This window comes from Pristiophorus japonicus, chromosome 3, assembly GCF_044704955.1.
Source record: "Pristiophorus japonicus isolate sPriJap1 chromosome 3, sPriJap1.hap1, whole genome shotgun sequence".
In the NCBI taxonomy this organism is placed as follows: domain Eukaryota; kingdom Metazoa; phylum Chordata; class Chondrichthyes; family Pristiophoridae; genus Pristiophorus; species Pristiophorus japonicus.
In genome coordinates, this window is record NC_091979.1 from 246,095,151 (window position 1) to 246,118,682 (window position 23,532).

The 23,532-nt window shown below is 42.0% G+C and overlaps 1 protein-coding gene across 1 annotated transcript in view; it reads right to left on the reverse strand.

Annotated features, from left to right (window-relative positions):
* The window catches only part of pdzd7a (PDZ domain containing 7a), a 108,090-nt gene that overhangs the window by 41,391 nt on the left and 43,167 nt on the right, over positions 1 to 23,532 (reverse strand). Inside the window, exons 9-12 of the mRNA XM_070876502.1 lie at positions 21,202 to 21,381; positions 6,272 to 6,435; positions 5,141 to 5,232; positions 1,702 to 1,793 (exon numbers count right to left, since the gene is read on the reverse strand). Coding sequence (XP_070732603.1) covers positions 1,702 to 1,793; positions 5,141 to 5,232; positions 6,272 to 6,435; positions 21,202 to 21,381 — 528 coding nt within the window. The remainder of the gene's footprint in view (positions 1 to 1,701; positions 1,794 to 5,140; positions 5,233 to 6,271; positions 6,436 to 21,201; positions 21,382 to 23,532) is intronic.

Here is a 23,532-nt window from a genome sequence, read left to right on the forward strand (position 1 = left end):
AAAAGATACTTGTAAATATTTTTTAAAGGATTATTAAAAAAAATCTTTCAGTTTTCATTAGAACTTGTTCCAGGGCTGATTACTGACAAAGGACTTCAGACACTAAAAAAAAGTTATTATCTTAAAAAAATAAATTTCAATTTAAAAAAATGCAATACTACTGTGCTGCATACCATATAAACTTCATCTTGTACAAAATTATATTGTCTAATCTTATCCTGTACTAAGTACTGTTCCTCTATCGCCTCTGTTATACCAACCTCCATTGCCTCCCCATTCCTCAAAACATTGATTTCAAAATCCTCATATATTTATAAATCCCGCCCCCCCCACCCTTGCTCCACTACCTCAGCAACTTCCTCCAGCCCACTTCTTGCCTTATACCCTCCATACTTCTGACATCTCTCCCCACCTTCCAAAGCAATCTCAACACCTACATCTTTAATCACACCTTCAGTTTCCTCTCGCAACTTCTTCTAATGCCTACTCAGTATCCATTTCCCCCATGTGTGAAGTATCCTGGGACATGTTGCTATGTTAAAGGTGCTACACAGGTGCTACACATTGATTAATCTTCTTAAAGAGGACAGTTACTGTGCTTTCAATCTAGAGTACTGTTTTTCAAGGCTATCATTAAAAAGGGGCTTCTCCACTGCTTTATGGAGAAATATTGCATCTGGAATTCACTGAAGAAACACTCAGCCAATGGCAGCAATTAGCGTCTTCAATATACCAGAAGACAGCATCATTTTCAGGCCCGAGTTGTCAGTGATTATAAATTCAGGTCCTGCTGTGTACTCATCTGATGCTGAAACTTGAAGGCCAGTTTTAAACCCCGCCCGGCGGAAGCGCTGTGAACAGGAAAATAAGATGATGGGGGAGGGGGTTCGTGTTGTGCACCCGCCTCTCAGTATTTTTACTTATCTAACTTCAGGCACAGGAGGGCCACCGCCCCCAGAGGAGCGGGGGTCTAATTTAAATGAGTGCTGCATCCTGATTATATGGTCGAGACACGCACGGCATTTTAACTGCAGCTCCCCGTGGTCTCCGGCTCACCAGCAGCAGTTGGTGGCAGCAAGGATCCCGGCCTAGGTAAGTGCTCTTTGTGAAAAGTGTTTTTTTTTTTTAAAAAGGATCCTTGTGGGTCAGGAGGAGGAGGAATGCTCCTCCTGACGCCACAAGAATACCTTGGGCCTCATCTGCCTCAGGCTTCCCCGTAACCCCCCCATCGGAAATGTGCAGATTTCCAGAACCCGCACTTCCTAGCAGGCTCCCCCCCACCCCCACCCTACCATTTGTGACTTCCGCCCACCCACAGTGACGTAATTCCTGGCGGCATCAGCTGGCAGTCAGAGTCAGGACTTGTAAATAAGGCCTGCGAGTTAAAATCTCCCAGGCCTCATGCTCAGGAGGCTGGACAGTTCACCGCCTGCTTTGGCCCCCGTACCCCCGAATACCTCCAGAGTTTAAATCAGACCTTTGAAATCACTGACGGCTTCAGATTATCATCCAAAACTAAAAAGCATGGCGGTTACTGATGATTCTGAATAATCTACATTAGTCCTGAGCCAAGTTTAGTCAAGTTATGCCCCAAATACCAACCAGACATCACACAAGAATTCAACATATTTCAGCTGCCTTGTTGACTGTAACTGCTCATTTCTCACATCAATTCTCACCACTCTTGTACAACTCTCCCACCTGTTCTGTTCTTCAGAATATCATATGCTTCCAGTTCATAAGGCATCACCATACTGTCAAACCTCCCCATGTCAGTTGGTCCAATGATAGCCCTTTAGAGATAAGACAGATAACAAAAAACACAATCAGGTAAATAGTCAGACCCTTATTGAGGTGTGCAGAGGCTATTTTAATAATATAGACAGCATAAGGAGCTGTAAATAATTATGAATAAATATATTAAATCAGATTTACAACAGGACTCAGGCGGTGGTTGCAAACAAGTTTCTGAAGTCATCTGAATATTAGGATGAGATTTGTCACTTATAATTGCTCCAGGTGATCAATTACAAGGTCTAATGGATTTTTCAATTCAAACACAAACAGAAACATGAAGCTGGCAAACATTTAAAGAAAAAAACATTCTCCCTTTGACCTCATCAAAGATCCTAGGGTTCACGATGCCCCCTTGGGATGACTGAAGACAGGTATCCTGGGCTGCAGGAATCTTCACCATTTTAATGCCAATGACACTGCGTACTCACCCAATGGGTGGTGGAATTAAATGGGAGCAATTTCACACTGCATCAGTTTTCTAGTTGGGAAAAGACTTCCTGCTGCAATGAGGTAGTCCACCTATCACCGCTGGAATTAATTTCAACCGTGGCTGACAAGTTTGAGTGGCATATATCCCTTAGACTCAAAGCATCAATCAGTGCTCTATCAAGTGGGTATCTTAATTGTGCAACATAAGGTTAGTAGGCAAAAGCTCATTTCCATTGGAGGAAAAAAATGAAATATCTTTGCTTAGAATAGCGTTAACAGCCTGCTTAATTTTTTCTTTTACAAAAAACATTTGTTTAGTTTAATATTTTGTAGGATACCAGGGAGTTTTTGTATGTAAAGTTATTTGAACTGTAGTATCAAAGTTAAACCATTTTCTTAGTAAGAAGACAGTTTCAATGCAAAACTAGACATAGAAAAAATCCTTCAGGCACTTTGTCTCATGGGAACTATACACTACTGTAATTACCACAGCGCTTTCATAAATTGGTTCTTACTTCTTTCACTGATGAAATACGCAGGTTTAATTACCTCTTGCTAATTACTGTGTCAAAAAAATTCAAGGCTAATAATTTTCATGTTTATGCAAATACAAGACGTATTTAAAATAAACCATTAGGTGAGGCGTGTTGGCATGTGAACTGTTTAAATATTTAATGCAGTACCACATTAGTACAAGACCTTACCCATTATAATGTTAGCCGTGGCTCAGTGGTAGCACTCTCGTCATAAGATTGTGGTTTCAAGCTCTACTCCAAAGACGTATGCACATAATCTAGGCTGACACTCCTGAGGGAGTGCTGCATTGTCGGAGGTGCCATCTTTTGGATGAGACATTAAACTGAGGCCTTGTCTGCCCTCTCAGATGGGAGTAAAAGCTCCCATGGCACTATTTGATGAGTTCTTCCCTTGTCCTGGCCAACATTTGACCCTCAACCATCATTAACAAATTGGCTGCCCCGTCTCCCTACATTACTAAAGTAGCTACATGTCATGGTAATTAATTGCTGTGAAGAAGTTTGGGACGGAAGAAGGTTTTGAAAGATGCTCTATAGATGCAAGTTTCATCCTTCCTTAAAAGTGCAATGCCTTCTGCACCAACCTGCAAAAGCCATTCTCCTCTTGGGTCAAAATGACTATGAAGATATAATTATCTTAATTTATTACTCTGTCACCTGTAAATAAACAAGGAAAACTCAACAATGATGTGTGCAACATGCAACGTTCCTAGGAAAAGGTCAGATATATTGTGGAAGTTTACTTATACCAATATATGGGTAGTTGTTACATTTGTGTGTGTGGATAAGAATTGTCTTCAACTTCAACCTAGCTGTGTTGGTGCTCCTCTGGGACGCACAAAAAATGTTTAAGTCTTCCCTGCCCCGGATTCCACCCCACCTCTCCCCATCCCCCACACCCGTTCCATACCACGAGATCCGACCCAGAACCCAGGTCTGCATTTTAACCGAGTGCCAGTGGGTGGACAAATTTCCACAGGCCAGCAGCTGCTTCTCATCCACCTCACACCCATTCCAGGCAGGAAGTTGCCCAGCGGCATGTAACGAGGCCCGGTGGTTAAATCCTGCCGAGGGCGGGCAGGAATCTAAGCAAAACTTGTGGTTTCCTGCCGAAAACCTGCTGAGAGTTAAAATTCTCCTTCGTATACTGTTAGCCGTTGACATATTTTATTGAAAAGCGATAGAGAATATCTCATGGCTCGCTTACAACCAAATATTAACATTCAAACATAAGAAGTAGGAGCAGGAGTACGCCATTTGGCCCCTCGTGCCTGCTCTGCCATTTGATAAGATCATGGCTGATCTGATCATGGACTCAGCTCCACTTCCCTGCCTGCTCCCCATAACCCTTTATTCTTTTATCGCTCAAAAATCTGTCTATCTCCGCCTTAAATATATTCAATGACACAGCTTCCACAGCTCTCTGGGGCAGAGAATTCCACAGATTTACAACCCTTTGAGAGAAGAAATTCTTCCTCATCTCAGTTTTAAATAGGCTGCCCCTTATTCTGAGACACATTGAGTGTTCTCAAACAGGTCTTTTGATAGAGCACTATGTGGCAGCACAGCATGGCATCTCAGATAGGGGAAACAAATCAGCAAGAGCAATCATTCTCTGAAGCAAAGTATCTCAAAAAGAACACCAAAGGGTGTTCGAGTTAATCACAGATCTGATAAAATTGAAGATATTGCGAGTTCCCAACCTCAGTTATACTGTCAGAAGATGGTCCAACACCAGGCACTTCCCCATTGTGAAAGAAAGAAATCCAATGCTAAGTACTCTTGGTCATGGACCTCTAAGCAGCCAGTTACAGAATCTCCTTAGCCAGAGTATGATGTATGTTGTGGGGAGATGAAAGGAGGGATAAGGAAAGACTTGCATTTATGTAATATCTTATTCAGAAACTTCTCAAATTGCTTCATATACAATGAATTACGCTGAAGTACAGTAACCCTTGTCATGTAGGCAAACAAAGGGAAGGGAAGAAAATGCATTTCTTTTTTTTAATAAAAGGATGGAGATTAAAGGCAATGCAAGAATAACAGAGAATGTAGTTTTATATTAACAAAATTATATCCCTCTGTTGTAATGACTGGGAAGTCATCATATGTGGAGTTTAAATTTGGTCTTACCACTATGTGGCATGGCACACTGCTACATCAACACACTGTGATATTCTATAATTCGTCCATTATTTCATTAAAGTTTGAGAAATTTAATGTAGCGAAATGTGTATGCATTCAGTATACAATGGTTCTCCTCTCCTCAAATTAATCATCATTATTTAATATTTTTGCCCTCTATTACACATAATGGGGGAATTAAAATGGTTGCATTATTAATGGAGCTTGATCCGACATTACAGTATTCCTATTACCGGATCTCTCTCAGTATCAGCAGCTTCTCCGGTTTATCTAATATAGAAAGTAGAGGCCGTACCAGATCTTCCACTCCACCACCTGAAACAAACTACAAACAACATTCATATTTCAGTTTTATTTAAAGCACAAAGTACTGTGAATGAGATGTTGAATAATGATGTATTACCTGTAATATATATCTAAGCTACAATAAAGTCCGATACCATAGCACAAGAGTACCATACCATAGCTATAAATTAAATGTGATTTCGGACAGAGAGCAGGAGAAACATTTTTACACAGAGAATTGTATGGCAGTGGACTGCACTAATGGAGTTAGCGATTGAAAAAGAGAGTGTGACCAGGAATTCCCTCAGAATTGCTCCAGTTCTGCCATTGTAACTTGGAAGTATGGCTGAAATTCCAATTGTGTGTGTAAACGCAGTTTCCACTTCACTTCCGGCTAAGTTATGGCAGCAGAGCAGGAGCAACTCCGAGAAAATTTCGAAATCATGTCAACAATCACAAAAATGTTAGTGGTTCAAGGAAAGGGGTATGAGAATTTGGCAGGCACATGGGATTAGGACTACTGCTCGAATTCACGCTAAATACCAACACCGACTGGTTGGTCCGAAAGGCCTGTTTCTCTGTTGCAATTCTGTGTAATTCTCTGTAGTAATGTGTGAAATAATATTTTAACGCCATCTAGTGGAAGATTAAATATTAAGAAAGCCGGTGAAATTTTCTCTCTTAATATTATGAATATTTTTGGATAAGAGTACTTCTGTACACTGTGCATAACAAAATCACAAACCTTTATAAAGAATGCATTTATAATTTTGTTACAAGTAGTCCACAGAGGAATCTGCCCCATGGTGCACTTTGGAGGGAAGGATGTATTAAATATTTGTTTCTACATTCCACAGAATATATATAGGCAGTTACAAAAGTACATTTTGCAGCAGATAGATTCCATAGCACGAATGTATTTTTTCCTTTGAAAATATTTGCAGCGAATTTTTCCTGACCTTACTCAGCAGTGTAATGCTATGTTGCTGATTTTATATTTATGATTGAGCAGAAATAGTTTGTTCTTGCAGTGGTAGTCTGTGATTGCAGTGAATGAAAATACTGCTCAAGGGAAATACCTGCTTACAGTGCCGCAAAACTGCATTTACTTCATCTTGATTCAGGAGTTTCCTAGCAATGTCTTCAATCACAGTCAGGCCATGGCTATACATGTCTGTTGTTGAGGGGCCATTTTGATCTTTCTGTGAGCCCAAAATGTTAAAGCGATGGCCTCTTTCTTTATCTTAAATTAAAGGTAAACGCAAAAATTCTAATTTTGTTCATTATTTTAATCATAACATAATTTGAAAGAAAAATAGAGACTAGAATCACGTAACAAGGATTTGAAGGGATCCATGCTGTCTATTTAATCAATATAGATATTGACACACAGTGAAAACCAACACACAATGACTAGTACTGTATGCACAATAAAAACACATGCAAAGATCCTTGTCAAGGAAAGCAAATGCTGTTGTTTTGCTTGCCTGTTGTCCAAAAGATTAAAAAATGCAATAAAAACAGAATTTCTCCACAACCAATCATTTTTAAATCATTATAAGAACATAAGAAATAGGAGCTGAAGTAGGCCACCTAGCCCCTCGAGCCTGCTCCGCCATTTAATGAGATCATGGCTGATCTGATCATGGACTCAGCTCCACTTCCCTGCCCGCTTCCCATTACCCTTTATTCCCTTATCACTCAAAAATCTGTCTATCTCCGCCTTAAATATATTCAATGACCCAGCCTCCATAGCTCCCTGGGACAGAGAATTCCATAGATTTACAACGCACTGAGAAGAAAAAATTGCTCCTCATCTCAGTTTTAAATGGGCAGCCCCTTATTCTGAGACATAGGTCCCAATTTTCCCCAAGAAAAAATAAAGGCGTACACTGACCTGTACGCACATTTCGTTGTGGACCGTCTGCGCTGGAAAAAAAAAATCGCAAGTTGTCTGCAAACATATGCATTCTGTCGTGCCGGCGCTACCAGAGTCGATCTCGGGGGGTGGTGCTTCGTGTGTGCGCCTAAAACGCACATGCACTCAAAAAAACCGACCAACTCATTGCACATGGGTAACGCGCATGCGCAGAAGAAAAAAAAAGCACTGCGCATGCGCGTTGCATATGTGTACATCAAAAAAAAAATCTGCCAAAAAATCTGCACATGCGCAGTAAAACAATAGTAAGAAATCAGTACGGGTGGGGACTGTGTGGATCACCATTGAGTATCCATTGGTGGTAGAGGTGGCTGCAAGGGAAGAGCACAGAGAAGGCGAAAGGGGCAGAGATGGAGAAGAGGAAGCTGTAAGGGCCAAAAGACTTCTCGCGGAAGAAATTGAGTCCCTGGCAGACTTAATTGAGAGTAGATGGAAAGTTCTTGAAAACACGGGGAGCTTTGGAAAAAAGAAACTTAAACCCTCTGTACTCGCAAAAGTTTGGGACAGTCGAGTTTAATGGAACGTCCATTACCCTGAGAACCGGTGCGCAGCTGAAAAAGAAGTGGCATGACCTCGGACAAGACTGTAAGTAATATTTTATATTTAGATTTATTTAGGTTTTAAAATATATTTATATTTATGCACTGCAATAACATTTGTAAATGTGATCCGTGTGTGTGTGTGTGTGCGCGTGTGTTCAGATGGACTCTCTCTTAAAAGATTCCATTTTCAGCTTTGCAGAAGATGGTGTCACAGATCAACCGAGAACAGTCACAAACTGGAGGAGGTCCGCCAAGTAGGCTGCGACTGACAGCCATAGAATAGCGTATATGATTAAATGTTACAGGAGAATACCAACCATCAACGCAGAAGCTGGTCCCAGTTTTCCAATAGAGGGTAAGCCCTGCAAATGGCACAGTCTGGGTTGGCTAAATGTTACGTACTGCGTACGCTTCTCCTTCCTCAATGCTGCTAACCAAGCATCTATCTTTTGTTTCGCAGATATTGCACATCAGGAGGAGACAGAGGGTGCACCTAAAGTTGAAGAAGAGCATGTTTAGGAAACCGCCACTCCAGATATTCCAAATCAGGAGAATGATGGGCAGCAAGAAGATGTCGACGACAAGATGGTTACCCTGGATTTGGAGATGCTGAACCCTTCGAGGATTCCAAGCCCTTTCATGAGTGAATCAACTGACGGGACATTTCTAGGTGTGCTGTCTGAATCTGCGGGTCCCAATGTTTCGCAGCAAGCCACACCTGCGAGATGTCAAAGGAGGGTGGAAATGAGAGCTGATGCAGAAACACAGGATTCAGAGAACATCTTGTGGGGATGAGCAGGGAGAACATCCAACAATCGCAATTGCTCCCAGAAAACTTCAGTGGGGTGAGGGTAGAGTTAGGGGGACTACGAGATGAAGTAGCAACACTGGCTGGAGGAATGGATGAAGTGAGGGGAGAAATTGCGGGACTTCATTACAGATGGAAAGACTTTCGGGATAGATGACAGTGGTAGCAGCAATAGGGGGGGCTCACCCAGCTGTCATTGATGCGAGAAATGTTTTCTACTCCGCACCAAAATCAGGGGTTGATCCAGAGGCTGAGGATGATTACGAAGAGGAACCCACAATGACACATTTTGGCTCTGTCCCTGTCGTAACCCAACAGCAAGAAACTCCGCGCCGGAAAAAATACAGATTAAACCTCGGGTGAATGGGGCCAAGGAAGCAGAAGTCTAAAACAACGGGCATACGTAGGGGTAGCGACATCTACTTGGGCAGGAGTGGCGCGCACAGCGCTAAGGAGGAAGACAGATGGCTTGTTTATTCTTTTGAAAGTTTGCCACGTAATTCATTAAAGTTTTTAAAGTTATGAAAGTTTAAAGATAAGTCATGTCAAGCTAAGAACAACTGTTTTATACAAATGTTTAATAAACATATCTATTTTGGACTTTTAACCTGACTCCTGCATTTCATTTTTTAATGCAGCACTACTAAATATTTCTGGATAAAGGAATGGACTCAACATGCCAAATGGCCTCATTGCTTGTAACCTATGGGTTTAAATGATACAGGGGCAGGTTCGAGTACAACGGTGTTCATGGATCCTGACTTGTTCTGGGTCATTGCAATGCAGGACCACGGTGTATTTATCAGCGACCCTAACCCAGTCTAAATCCATGAACACCTTAGTGCAAGAACATGCCCCTGTTCCATTTAAATGTATAGGTCACAAGGAATGAGGCCATTTGACATGTTGACATGTCAAGTGTCAAGTTGAATCCGTTGACATGTTGATATCGTTAAGAACAGCTGATTGGTAATTAAGTTGTCATTAGGCAAATCCTATTGTAAAGGAGCTTTAAATGCAGCAACCATATTTTAAATTACGCCTTTAACATTTAAAAATGCCTCAAGGTGCTTCACACAAGTGTACTCAGACCTTAACGGACATCCAGCCGAGAAAGGAGCCATTAGGAGGGGGGACAAAAATCACGGTCAAAAAAATGGGTTTGTGAGGGTCTTAAAGAAGGAGAGGGAGGTGGAGAGGTTCAGTGAGTAAATGCCTGCACATGGGGCTTAGACGGCTTAAGGCATGGCTGCCAATGGTGGGTCAAGAGATGAAAAGAATGTAGAGTTCTGGTGGGAATTTTAGGGCTGGAAGAGGTTAGAGTGTTAGAGTGGCTGAGGTCATGAAGGAATTTAAAAATAGAGCTGAAAATTATAAACTGGAGGCGTCTTTGGACTAGGATCCAATGTAGGGGTGATGGGTCAGCGGGACTATATGCAGCTGAGTTTTGGATGAACTATAGTTTGAGGAAGGTGGAGGATGCAAGCCCGTTTAGAAGAACATTGCAATAGTTGAATCTGGACTTGAACAAGGTACACATTAGGGGATCAGTTGATGGGCTAAGGCAAGAGTGGAGGTAAGCTTCAAAACAAGGTACAAAACATACTTATGAGGTTGATCAGACCCTATTCCATTGTATAAAGACATCTTTATGCTAATTTAAGATTCCTTAAAATATATTATTGTTTATTATTGTCCACCTAAGCATTATTACAACATAAAAAATTTTAGGGAGATTATTTAATAAATAAAATTTAATGTCCACGCTTTATTAAAAATCAATGATGGTTTCCTATGTGTCTGGAGTGTCTTGCACTGTCTTGTGTGGCGGACCTTCGGCCTGGGATAGCAGCAGGCCGCATGCATGGAGGATCTTCGGCCGGGGATAGCAGCAGGTCGAGTCGGTTGAGTGGAGGATTGGGAGAAGGCTGCCCTTGATGTTTTTCGGTTGAAGACTCCTATATATCTGATGCTTTTGCCTGCAGTGTGGATTTAGAAGGCTTCCCAGGATTTCAGGAACATCTTAAAAAATTTTGGGCCACTTGGGACATCGATGGAAAAGGTGATGAAGATTTATTTTTTATTTGAATGCTTACAGTTCTATCATCAAAAGGAGTAGCATTAATGATACATTTTCTTTTATCTGTTTTATTTTTAAAGTTCATAAAGTTGATGTTTTATTTTTAAAGTTCCATAAAGTTTATCTAAAATAGCCAGGGAATCCCTTCGGCCGGGGATAGGAACGTGCCAGCGCAGCTTTCTTTAACTGCAGGTAAGGCATTTTCCGAAGGTGTTTCTAGTGTCTGTGCGGCGATTTGAAAAATATCGCTAATGAGGAAACTTGGCCTTATGTCCCGAAATGGCGCGTATGGTACTTCTCAATGTACACCAGTGCTAGAATGTATGGCGCCAAACATTCTGGCGCTGGTAGTCGACTCCGGCACCCCAACATTGTGGAATATTTAAACTAAGCTTCAGCTCCAGAAATATTCACTGGGCAAAATTGAGGCCTATGTCGCCTAGTTTTAATTTCCCCTATGAGTGGAAATATCCTCACTGCATCCACCTTGTCGAGCCCCCTCATTACCTTATATGTTTTGATAAGATCATCTCTCATTCTTCTGAACTCCAATGAGTATAGACCCAACTTACTCAACCAATCTTCATAAGTCAACCCCCTCATCTCTGCAATCAACCTAGCGAACCCTTCTCTGAACAGCCTCCGATGCAAGTATATCCTTCCTTAAATACGGAGACCAAAACTGTGTGCAGTACTCTAGGTGTGGCCTCACTAATACCCTGTACAGTTGTAGCAGGCCTTCTCTGCTTTTATACTCTATCCTCCTTGTGATAAAGGCCAACATTCCATGTGCCTTCCTGATTACTTGCTGTACCTGCATACTCATTTTTTGTGTTTCATGCACAAGGACCCCCAGGTCCCTCTGTACTGCAGCACTTTGCAAGTTTTCTCCATTTAAATTATAATTTGCTTTTCTATTTTTTCTGCCAAAGTGGATAACTTCACATTTTCCCACATTATATTCAATCTGCCAATTTTTTGCCCACTCGCTCAGCCTGTCTACATCCCTTTGCAGATTTTTTGTGCCCTCCTCACAATTTGCTTTCCCACCCATCTTTGTATCATCAGCAAACTTGGCTACATTACACTTGGTCCCTTCATCCAAGTAATTAATAGGGATTGTAAATAGTTGAGGCCCCAGCACCGATCCCTGCGGCATCCTACTAGTTACTGTTTGCCAACCAGAAAATGACATATTTATCCCGACTCTCTGTTAGTCAGCCAATCCTCTATCCATGCTAATATACTACCCCCAACCCCGTGAACTTTTATCTTGTGCAGTGACCTTTTATGTGGCACCTTATCAAATGCCTTCTAGAAATCCAAATACACCACATCCACTGGTTCCCCCTTATCCACTCTGCTCATTACATCCTCAAAGAACGGCAGAAAATTTGTCATACATAATTTCCCTTTCATAGGGGTTATGGGGAGCGAGCAGGGAAGTGGACCTGAGTCCATGATCGGATCAGCCATGATCGTATTAAATGGCGGAGCAGGCTCAAGGGACCGTATGGCCTACTCCTGCTCCTATTTCTTATGTTCTTATAAAACCATGCTTACTTTGCTTGATTGAATTACGCTTTTCCAAATGTCCCGCTACTGCTTCCTTAATAATGGACTCCAGCATTTTCCCAACAACAGATGTTAGGCTAACTAGTCGATAGTTTCCTGCTTTTTGTCTGCCTCCTTTTTTAAATAGGGTCGTTACATTTGTGGTTTTCCAATCCACTGGGACCGCCTCAGAATCCAGGGAATATTGGTTTATTACAACCAATGCATCCACTATCTTTGCAGCCACTTCTTTTAAGACCCTAGGATGTAAGCCATCAGGTCCCGGAGACATGTCCGCCTTTAGTCCCATTATTTTACCGAGTACTACTTTTTTAGTGATAGTGATTGTATTTAGTTCCTCCCTCCCTATAGCCCCTTGATTATCCACTATTGGGATGTTTTTTTACCATGAAGACCATCACAAAATATTTGTTCAACGTCTCTGCCATTTCTCTGTTCCCCATTAAAATTCCCCAGTCTCATCCTCTAGGGGACCAACATTTCCTATAGCCACTCTTTTCCTTTTTATGTACCTGTAGAAACTCTTATCATCAGTTTTTATATTCCGTGCTAGTTTACTTTCATAATCTTTCTTCCCTCTCTATTATTTTTTTTAGTCGTTCTTTGCTAGCTTTTAAAAGTTTCGCAATCCTCTGGCCTCCCACTAGTCTTGGCCACATTGTATGCCCTTGATTTCAATTTGATACCATCCCTTATAGCCACAGATGGTTATTCCTTCTCTTACAGTCTTTCCTTCTCATTGGGATATATTTTTGTTGCAAGTTATGAAATATCTTCTTAAATGTCTGACACTGCTCATCAATCGGCCCATACTTTAAACTATTTTCCCAGTCCACTTTAGCCAACTCTGCCTTCATACCTTTGTAGTCTCCTTTAGTTAAGCTCAGGACACTGGTTTGAGATGCAACTTTCTCACCCTCCAACTGAATTTGAAATTCAACCATGTTATGGTCACTCATTCCTAGAGAATCCTTTACTAGGAGATCATTTATTAATCCTGTCTCATTACACAGTACCAGATCTCAGATAGCCTGCTCCCTGGTTGGTTCCGCAACGCACTGTTCAAGGAAACTATCCCGGATACACTCTGAACTCTTCCTCAAGGCTACCGTGGCTAATTTGCTTTGTCCAATCAACATGAAGGTTAAAATCGCACATGATTATTGCCGTTCCTTTTTTACAAGCCTCAATTATTTCTTGATTTATACTCCATCCAACAGTCTAGCGACTGTTAGAGGGCACGCCCACAAGTGACTTTTTCCCCTTATTATTCCTTATCTCCACCCAAACTGATTCAACATCTTGATCTTCTGAGCCAATATTGTTTCTCACTAATGCACTGATCTCATTCTTTATTAACAGTGCTACCCCACATCCTTTTCCTTTCTGTCTGTCCTTCCAAATTGTCAAATACCCCTGAATATTTAGTTACCAGTCCAGGTCACCTTGCAACCCTGTTTCTGTAATGGCTATCAGATCATACCCATTTGTATCTATTTGTGCCGTCAACTCATCTACTTTGATACGAATGCTGCGTGCATTCAGATAAACAACTTTTAAATGTTTTTTTACCATTTTTTCCTGCTTCGACCCCACTTTCTGATTCACCTTTATCTTTATTATATATATAAAATGGAAAAGAGTGATGAAAGTAAATGTTGGTCCCTTAGAAGATGCGAAGGGGGATTTAATAATGGGAAATGTGGAAATGGCTGAGACCTTAAACAATTATTTTGCTTTGGTCTTCACAGTGGAAGACATAAAAACCATGCCAAAAATTGCTGGTCACAGTAATGTGGGAAGGGAGGACCTTGAGAAAATCACTATCACTAGGGGGGTAGTGCTGGACAGGCTAATGGGACTCAAGATAGACAAGTCCCCTGGTCCTGATGAAATGCATCCCAGGGTATTAAAAGAGATGGCAGAAGTTATAGCAGATGCATTTATTATAATCTACCAAAATTCTCTGGACTCTGGGGAGGTACCAGCGGATTGGAAAGCAGCTAATGTAACGCCTCTGTTTAAAAAAGGGGGCAGACAAAAGGCAGGTAACTATAGGCTGGTTAGTTTAACATCTGTAGTGGGGAAAATGCTTGAAGCTATCATTAAGGAAGAAATAGCGGGACATCTAGATAGGAATAGTGCAATCAAGCAGACGCAACATGGATTCATGAAGGGGAAATCATGTTTAACTAATTTACTGGAATTCTTTGAGGATATAACGAGCATGGTGGATAGAGGTGTACCGATGGATGTGGTGTATTTAGATTTCCAAAAGGCATTCGATAAGGTGCCACACAGAAGGTTATTGCAGAAGATAAAGGTACGCGGAGTCAGAGGAAATGTATTAGCATGGATCGAGAATTGGCTGGCGAACAGAAAGCAGAGAGTCGGGATAAATGGGTCCTTTTCGGGTTGGAAATCGGTGGTTAGTGGTGTGCCACAGGGACACCTGTTTACAATATACACAGATGACCTGGAAGAGGGGACAGAGTGTAGTGTAACAAAATTTGCAGATGACACAAAGATTAGTGGGAAAGCGGGTTGTGTAGAGGACATAGAGAGGCTGCAAAGAGATTTGGATAGGTTAAGCGAATTGGCTAAGGTTTGGCAGATGGAATACAATGTCGGAAAGTGTGAGGTCATCCACCTTGGGAAAAAAAAACAGTAAAAGGGAATATTATTTGAATGGGGAGAAATTACAACATGCTGCGGTGCAGAGGGACCTGGGGGTCCTTGTGCATGAATCCCAAAAAGTTAGTTTGCAGGTGCAGCAGGTAATCAGGAAGGCGAATGGAATGTTGGCCTTCATTGCGAGAGGGATGGAGTACAAAAGCAGGGAGGTACTGCTGCAACTGTATAGGGTATTGGTGAGGCCGCACCTGGAGTACTGCGTGCAGTTTTGGTTACCTTACTTAAGGAAGGATATACTAGCTTTGGAGGGGGTACAGAGACGATTCACTAGGCTGATTCCGGAGATGAGGGGGTTACCTTATGATGATAGATTGAGTAGACTGGGTCTTTACTTGTTGGAGTTCAGAAGGATGAGGGTTGATCTTATAGAAACATTTAAAATAATGAAAGGGATAGACAAGATAGAGGCAGAAAGGTTGTTTCCACTGGTCGGGAAGACTAGAACTAGGGGGCACAGCCTCAAAATACAGGGGAGCCAATTTAAAACCGAGTTGAGAAGGAATTTCTTCTCCCAGAGGGTTGTGAATCTGTGGAATTCTCTGCCCAAGGAAGCAGTTGAGGCTAGCTTATTGAATGTATTCAAATTACAGATAGATTTATTTTTAACCAATAAGGGAATTAAGGGTTTCGGGGAGCGGGCGGGTAAGTGGAGCTGAGTCCACGGCCAGATCAGCCATAATCTTGTTGAATGACGGAGCAGGCCCAAGGGGCTAGATGGCCTACTCCTGTTCCTAATTCTTGTGTTCTTATGTTCTTATACATTCTGTCCCTTCCTGGCACGCTCTGGTTTTCATTTCCCCCAGTGCTACCCTGATCTATTGCCTTCTCCTTATTCTTTGGCTTTTTAAATTTTCGCTCACCTGAATCCTCCCCCCCACTAATTAGTTTAAAGCCCTCTCTACCAGGAGCAACATACAGACGTTAGTTTCAGCTACTCAATCACTAACTCATATGCAGTCAAAAAACGGTTTCTTATTTAACATAGTAACTGAATTTTTGAACACCTGCACCGCTCAATTATATAATGCAGTACAAGAAAGTGCTCCCCACATAGTAAGAGGTAAATAGATTTTCATGGTGCCTCAAGTGCTTTTGCATTTTCTAGTAGAAATAATGTCAAAATAGAAGATTTCATAGCAGTTCAAATGTTCAAAATAAGCACATGAAAATAAACGCACGAACACTTCAAAATCATCCTTAAACACCAAACATTCTCAGGCATATAGCAAACATTTACCCCGCTTAAGACTTCTGATGACAAATTTTTGAACAGCAGTTGCTGAAATAGAAAGAGTGGTTAATAAAGCAGCTCTCTCTTTACACTGCAACATTAACTCACTAGGAGCCATCATTGGCATTGCTATTTTCAAGCAGTTAGACTTAAAATTTAAGAAGACATATTTTGAGAGCAAAAGAAAAGTACTTCTCATGGAAGATCATAATTCCTTTGGTGACAGAAGCTCAGAAGTAATATTTTTCCATGACTATTACTCACAGATATAATCACTGTGGCTCTCTAGCTGAGAGATCTTAATACAACAGTAATTCTTTATCAACCAGGAGCAACATACTGTCGTTCATTTCAGCTATTCAATCACTAACTCATATGTGGTCGAAAAACGGTTTCTTATTTAACATAGTAACTGAATTTTTGAACACCTGCACCACTCAATTTTGGAAAAGAATTGGGAATGTGGGGAGAGGTATTCTGCAGTTTTTCTTGACTTACTTTGAGTTTGAAAAAAAGAAGCAATTTAAACAAGTAGGAAAGAATCCATTGTAAAGTAAATTGCACATGGTCTGTGGAAAAAGTGGGCTGCATGGGACAAACAATTTTCATGTTCTTTAATATTATTCTCCCAGTGTTCCCACCTTCTTTCCAAGACACTGATTTATGTTAAGGCTACAGTTTCATGGTTACAGCACCTTCATGTCCTTTGGCCAGAAGGCCATTTTTATATCTGAGCCTAGACATCAAGTGCTGGTAGACCTTTGACCACAATAGACCAGTGAATACTGACTGAGTAGGAGCAGGAACCCTCGCTGATTTTTACTCTCCCTAGTCAAAAAATATAGAAGCCAGTTGTAGCATCTAGATTTCCATCACTTCCTCATTGGCGGCCGAATGTTCAGCTGCCTAGACCCCAAGCTCCGGAATTCCCTCCAAAACCTCTCCATCTCTCCTCCTTTAATATGCTCCTTAAAACCTATCCACCTGAACTATTATCTCCTTATGTGGTTCGGTGTCAAATTTTGTCTGATAATGCTCCTATGAAGCGCCTCGGGACATTTTACTACGTTAAAGGCGCTATACAAATGCAAGTTGTTGTTGTTGATGTTAACTCGTGCAATGAACACTCCCTCAGTACAAACTGGGATATCAGTCTGGATTATATGTGGTCAAGGTCTGCAGTGGAGGTCTTCAACCGACACCCTCTTGATCGAGAGATGAGAATGCTACAACTGACTCAAGCCGAGTAACACACAATAGTATTTCAATTTGATGTTTGGGAAAGTTTAAAATCAGTCTCAAACAGCCCAAAGAAGATATTGCAAGTTTCAGCCTGTGAACTGATGAAAGCCTGACAATATGTGGACAGTCAGGTAAAGAGATAATGAGGTATTTAGTATATCAGAGTAAGATTTATGTCACTTAGCTTTAATACTCATCTAAAGAAACTGGAATAAGCGAGAAGGAATTTAGCAGCTTAAGGGGAAATAACTAACTAAACAAGTCCCAACAGTTTGCTGAAGTGAATAGAAATATTTAGCTTTTCTGTGTGGTTTGCTTAAAGAATCAGTTGTATTGTTGTTTGATACATTATTTGCTTTTTTAAATTTTATATTTGATAATATTTTGTTATTGCGCTTGATGCTTGTTTTGCACGCAAGAAATTGTAAATATAGCTACTGAATGAAAAGAATATTATCAAGAGTTATATTAAGACTATTTGTAATGTGGCTCGAGTAGAGCATTAACGCAGGCTTGAACTGTTGAGCCGAATGGCCTGTTGCTGTGCTGTATATTCGATGTCATTCTGTGTATTATTAAACACATGTAAATTTGATTCTTAGATATTTCGGGGTTTCCTTGTTTTACTTTTGTTTAAATACACGCTCAACTTTTTAATCAAAATATGTTGGCATCTAGAATTTTTGGGAATAAAATATGTTCTAAAAGGATGATGAAGTTTGTTAAGGATGACAGTGATAAAACTAGAACAAAGTAACACTTAAGTTAATCAAACAGAGACATCCAATTCGTGCAATACATTTATGATTCTTCCACATATTGCAGTATGTAACAGCTAAAACATTTAACAAAGTCATAAAAGTAGCTTTCTGGGTTTTCTAATGTGTTCGGGAAATAGCAAGTTAGTTTAGAACAGAAAAGAATATGGAGCAGAAACAAAGTTAAACTGGGAACTGAGCATAGGTCAGGGAAGAGCCCAGATGGCCCGCCCGTTGTAGAAACTGCCCTGTCTTCCTCGCTGAAATCATTTATTTTTGTTGAGATGTGAATGAGTAAATATTTTTTGGTGGAATGAGTTTGGGGAGAAATTGAAGGGAGAGATTTTGTATAATATAATTGGTGAATAAACAGGTAACAACTAATTAGAAAAACACAGAGACTAAACCAGTAAGAAAATAAAAAAACTGACAGTCTCAACAGTCATGATGTAGTTGGCAGACACAAGAAATATAAACCTAGGTGCCCATAAATTGAAAATTGTAACTTAATCTGCTGCATAGTATACATAAACAGCTGTTATTTTGCTCTCCTGCAAAAGGAATGAAAATGGTTCTTTACTTTAGAAGTAAATTTAATATGGAAATCTTTCAATAAAATGTATACGGATTGTTTTCAGGATATAAGCACTGATTTGCGGTTTGCATGGAAAAGTGGATGGAATCACAGAATATGATACCGAAAAGAAAACACTAATTAAAAATCCAGAATTTCTTTGTAATAAAAACGTAGCTTGATTTATTCATCTGCTATAAACCAGTAGCCCTGGCTACAAGGTGAACTATTACTCTTGGTTATAAAACTGGCATCGGCTTTAGCACAATAACATACTCTTAACAACTTCTTAAGTCTCAGGTCTATGTAATATAGGTTGCAATATTAGTTTGATTCCCTGGAGTTCTGAATCAACTACCATGTGGAATTAGGGAGAAATTTGAAAGTTTCCAGTTATTAGAAGTTTTATCTGTTTGCTTCCCTCAGGAAATTAAAGAATTGACAGAGAATGCATGGAAGTGGAAAGGTCTTTTGGAAAGTGAACGATTGATCTTTTCTCATATTTTTGTAATGATTCAATACCAAAGTTCTGAATATTTGTAATAGTATATTTGTTAAACCCCTGGAATGAAATCCGGAATGAGACTAGCACAATATCTGAGAAAACAGTTTTTATTGCTAGCTGCCAATGAACAGCAATGGTCAACAGTTGTTACTAAGTAACATTAAGAATCAACAATATCGAAGTTATTATCCAATATTAAAAAAGTATTTACGCTGTCTCTCCAGGTTTTCCACCAACCTTCAACCCAAGTTATGGCGGGAGATCAGAGCACCCTCGTGCAAATTCTACCCAACACCAAAAGACGTTTTTGGACTATGAGGCAATTGATTGACCCAAGTACAGAATTGACCAAGAATATATTATAATGTTCAAACTGTAAGCCGCCTTTGGCCACTTCTATGAACCTCTGGCTAATAATTCACTATATAGGCTAACGATTGCAATCGATATTTGTTTGCTATGGAACATAGGGGGTGAAATACGCTTGATAACGCTGCCTGTTAGGGGTGCTAGGCGGCTAACGGGCGCCAAAGGCTTACCTTTGATGGTAAGCGGCGTCAATGCCTCATCCTAAATTCAGTTGGCCCTTTGGCAGAGGCGCCAAGAGGCAACGCTGCGCTGGCTAACGCCACCCACGTGGTGACGTCGTCCAGCATACAACGCCTCTTTGATGCCTCTATCGTGACATTTCCTTTGTACAGCTGCCGAAACAGGAGTCGGTCATACAGCCTGGAAAAAGTGGTCGTAAAAGAGCGGATCGAGGGCGGAATCGCCCGAAAGGAAGGTAAGTTTTTCTCTTTATTTATTTCTGCATGTTTTCATTAGTTTTAAGAGTGAGGAAGTGTGTGTGTGTGGATTGGAAAAGTTTTAGTTTTTTTTTCCATTTTTTTTTCTCTAGCATGGCGGCAGCCTCCCGTCGGGAAATTCAGTCGGCCTCCTGAGCTCCCGCCCGAGGATGAGTGTGTAACGCCACTTTTTAGCGCTGCTCTCTCATCTTTGGGCGTAAAAACTGAATTTAGGACTTTGAGGCTGCACCTTACATTCGGTGCTAAAATCAGCACTCAGGTGGTGACACCGTCTCAAAAACGGTCAAACAAATTTCGACCCCATAATCTGACAGCGAGTCAAATGACTATAGCCTAGAAATTCAGGCCACACTTGGGGCATGAAATTGTCACAATCTATGTGGGAGGGAGAGTAATTTGGGGGTGAAACCTGTTTCCATCAAGTTTCTATTTCTTAAGCTGTAAAGCTGTATTCAGCTCAGCTGTCATGACATGATACCAGGGGGCCGAAATTTGGTAAAGCCTCTTTTGGGAGCGGTAACCGAGACGAGGTGAGGCGGGACTTCTTGCACTCGGCACGAAGTCCCGCCCCAGCTGCGAAATTGGGGTTACTGCCCCCAAGAGGAAGTGGAACGCAATGTCAGGCGCTCCACTTCCTCTCGGGGTCGGGACCGGGGCGGTAAGCGCATGAATTTTCCAGTGTTAAAGGGGAGGACACACAGCGAGCTTTGCAGTGGGGCGAGGGGCCACCACTTCGACACCGGGGAGTGGGGTGCCATGGCAGCAGCCCGGCACAGAAGCAGAGTATTGGTTTGCAACATGGCGGTACGAACCCCGTGAAATATTCAACGAAAGGCCGGACCAATAAGTCGTCAATTTAAACAAAATGTCGGCCGCACCTCCCCTTTCATTTTTGCCCCGCAAGCGGAGTGCAGCCCAGTTCGTGACCCATAAGGCTGGCGCAGACATCGCCAATAGCGGCCTCACGGGCGCTTCTGAATTTCTGCTCCGGGGCTAAAACAGGTCACCACGCATGGCGATGACATCATCTTCGATGACACAGCGGCCCGGGGCGCTACCAGTGGGAGCGGGACGCTGCCGATTTGCGCCTCAACTAACTCCCGCGCAATTTTGCGGGGTCGGTAAACGCCCCGGGCGAGAAATTGTTTGTGCCCCGGGGGTTTGGGGGGAAGGCGCTAACGGGAGGCGCAAACAATGCGAATTTCTCCCCCCCCCCCACTTTGCTTCTTCAATGACATCTCTATTGTTTTCTTACCTTTATCTGATTCTGAGCAAGATGGGGATTTGGATCTGATTTTTTCCTTTGGATTTTGCTCAGTTGACTGCCTCGCAGATCGAACACTTCTAAAAAACATGTTCACAAATGTTTTGGAACGCTCCAACTTTGTTCCTTCCCCAGAAGCCTTTTGTTTCTTTTTCTTTTTTTTCTTGTCCTCTAGCAAAGTGATAAAAAAAAATGAAAATTGAGACCCAAGATCGGTAACTATTGCTCCGAAATTGCGAAACTATTCTCTGCATGTGGAGATCCCATCAGTGGAAGCACAGATTGAAGAATTGGCCATGGGGGTTAACATGGCTTCACAGTCGCTAGAGTTTTGTGTCATTCAAATCAGTAACTGGAGAATCGGGACTTCCACTGCCCCATTGTTATTTGTGGGATCTTGCTGTGCACAAATTGGCTGCCGTGTTTCCTACATTACAACAGTGACTATATTTCAAAAGTACTTCTTTGGCTGTAAAGCACTTCAGTATGTCCTGAGGTCGTGAAAAGCGCTATATAAATGTAAATCATTCTTTCTTTCAATCTGTGATTTCCAAACGATACTCAATGTCAGGGGCAGAGTTTTGCAATTTCAGGGTTTATATTTGATTTGAAAGTTATAGTATTAAGAAATAAGGTTGTTTTACCCGCTTTTGATTCTTATACAGTACACTTCCACCAGCACCAGCCACGCTCTGGTACCTCAGCCAAGTGGCCATTCGTCTTCCAGGGCTCTCTGTTTGTGGAGACAGCCTAGCTGAGCCCAATTCTTGTCATCACCTTTTAAATAGTGAAGTTGCAAAGGACATCAAATGCCAATTGTCTATGTTTGGCCATTTATTTCAGTCAGCTATACCCCTAAATTTCTCTTTTCCATTTACAACCATAAGATTAATGGCCGTGGTGTTACAGATTTCCAATGGCACTAGTAAGAGCAAAGAATTCCCTAAGTGGAAAACGTGGTGATTTTCAATGGAACAATATTAACCTTTAATCCTCTAGAAAAACTCTTGTTCCTAGTGGAAACAGTTCAGCACTCGTTTCTCAGAAATTAGAACTAGACAAGTTAAACTAGTGTTTCACTGCTCTCCCTTTTAGTTATGGAAATCAGATGGGATTAATGATCTCGGATAAAATCACTTGCACTTTAAGGGCTCAAGTTTCAGCCTGAGTTGCTCCTATTTTTTTGGAGCAACTAGTTTAGAATGGAGCATCGTAGAAATTGCAATTCTCGGCATTTAGTTTGCTCCAGTTCTAGTGAGTTGGAATAGTTCCATTTTAGAACAGATTTTTTTTCCAAAGGGTGCGTGTCCAGCCACTTACGCCTGTTTTGCAAGTTTAGGCAGCGAAAACTTACTCCAAACTAACTTAGAATGGAGTAAGATTTTTGTACGCTCAGAAAAACGTTGCCTACACTTATAAATCAGGCGTAGGGAACGAGAGATGGGAGGCGGGGGGGGAGGGAAGTTTACAAACATTAAACACTTCACTTTTACAAATAAAGAGCCATCATCAATAATAAATGATAAATAAATCAATAAAGCAACCAATAAATCAAACAAAAAAAATGTAAAAATCAATCAATAAAAAATTAAGTTTCTACTCACCGACTGCAGCACGGGGAGCCCTCCAACAGCGTGCTGGGACAGGGCCTCCCCGCCCTCCCAGTGTCTCTGTCTCTGTCAGTGTCTCTCTCTCTGCCTCTGACAGTGTCTCTCTGTCTCTGTCAATATCTCTCTTTCTCTGTCTCTGTCAGTGTCTCTGTGTTTCTGACAGCGAGGGGGGAGAAGGAGGGAGGGAAGAGGAGGGAGGGAAGAGAAGGGAGGGACGAGGAGGGAGGGACGAGGAGGGAGGGACGAGGAGGGAGGGACGAGGAGGGAGGAGGGAGGGAAGAGAAGGGGGAGGGAGGAACGAGGAGGGGGAGGAAGGGAAGAGGAGGGGGAGGGAGGGAAGAGGAGGGGGAGGGAGGGAAGAGGAGGGGGAGGGAGGGAAGAGGAGGGGGAGGGAGGGAAGAGGAGGGGGAGGGGAGGGTAGAGGAGGGGGAATGGAGGGGAGGGTAGAGGAGGGGAAGGGATGGGGGAGTGGAGGGGGGAGAGGAAGAGGGGGTAAGGAAGAGGGGGGAGAGGAAGATGGGGGGAGGAAGAGGGAAGAGGGGGGAGAGGAAGAGGGAGGGAAGGAGGGAAGGGGAGAGGAGGGGGGAGAAGGGGGAACGGCTGAATGGGAGGGGGGGGAGCGGGAGCTGAACGGGGAGGTGGGGGGGGGGGGGGGGGGGGAGTGAGAGCTGAACAGGAGGGAGGGAGGCCCGAGTCCGATCTTCGCCACCCC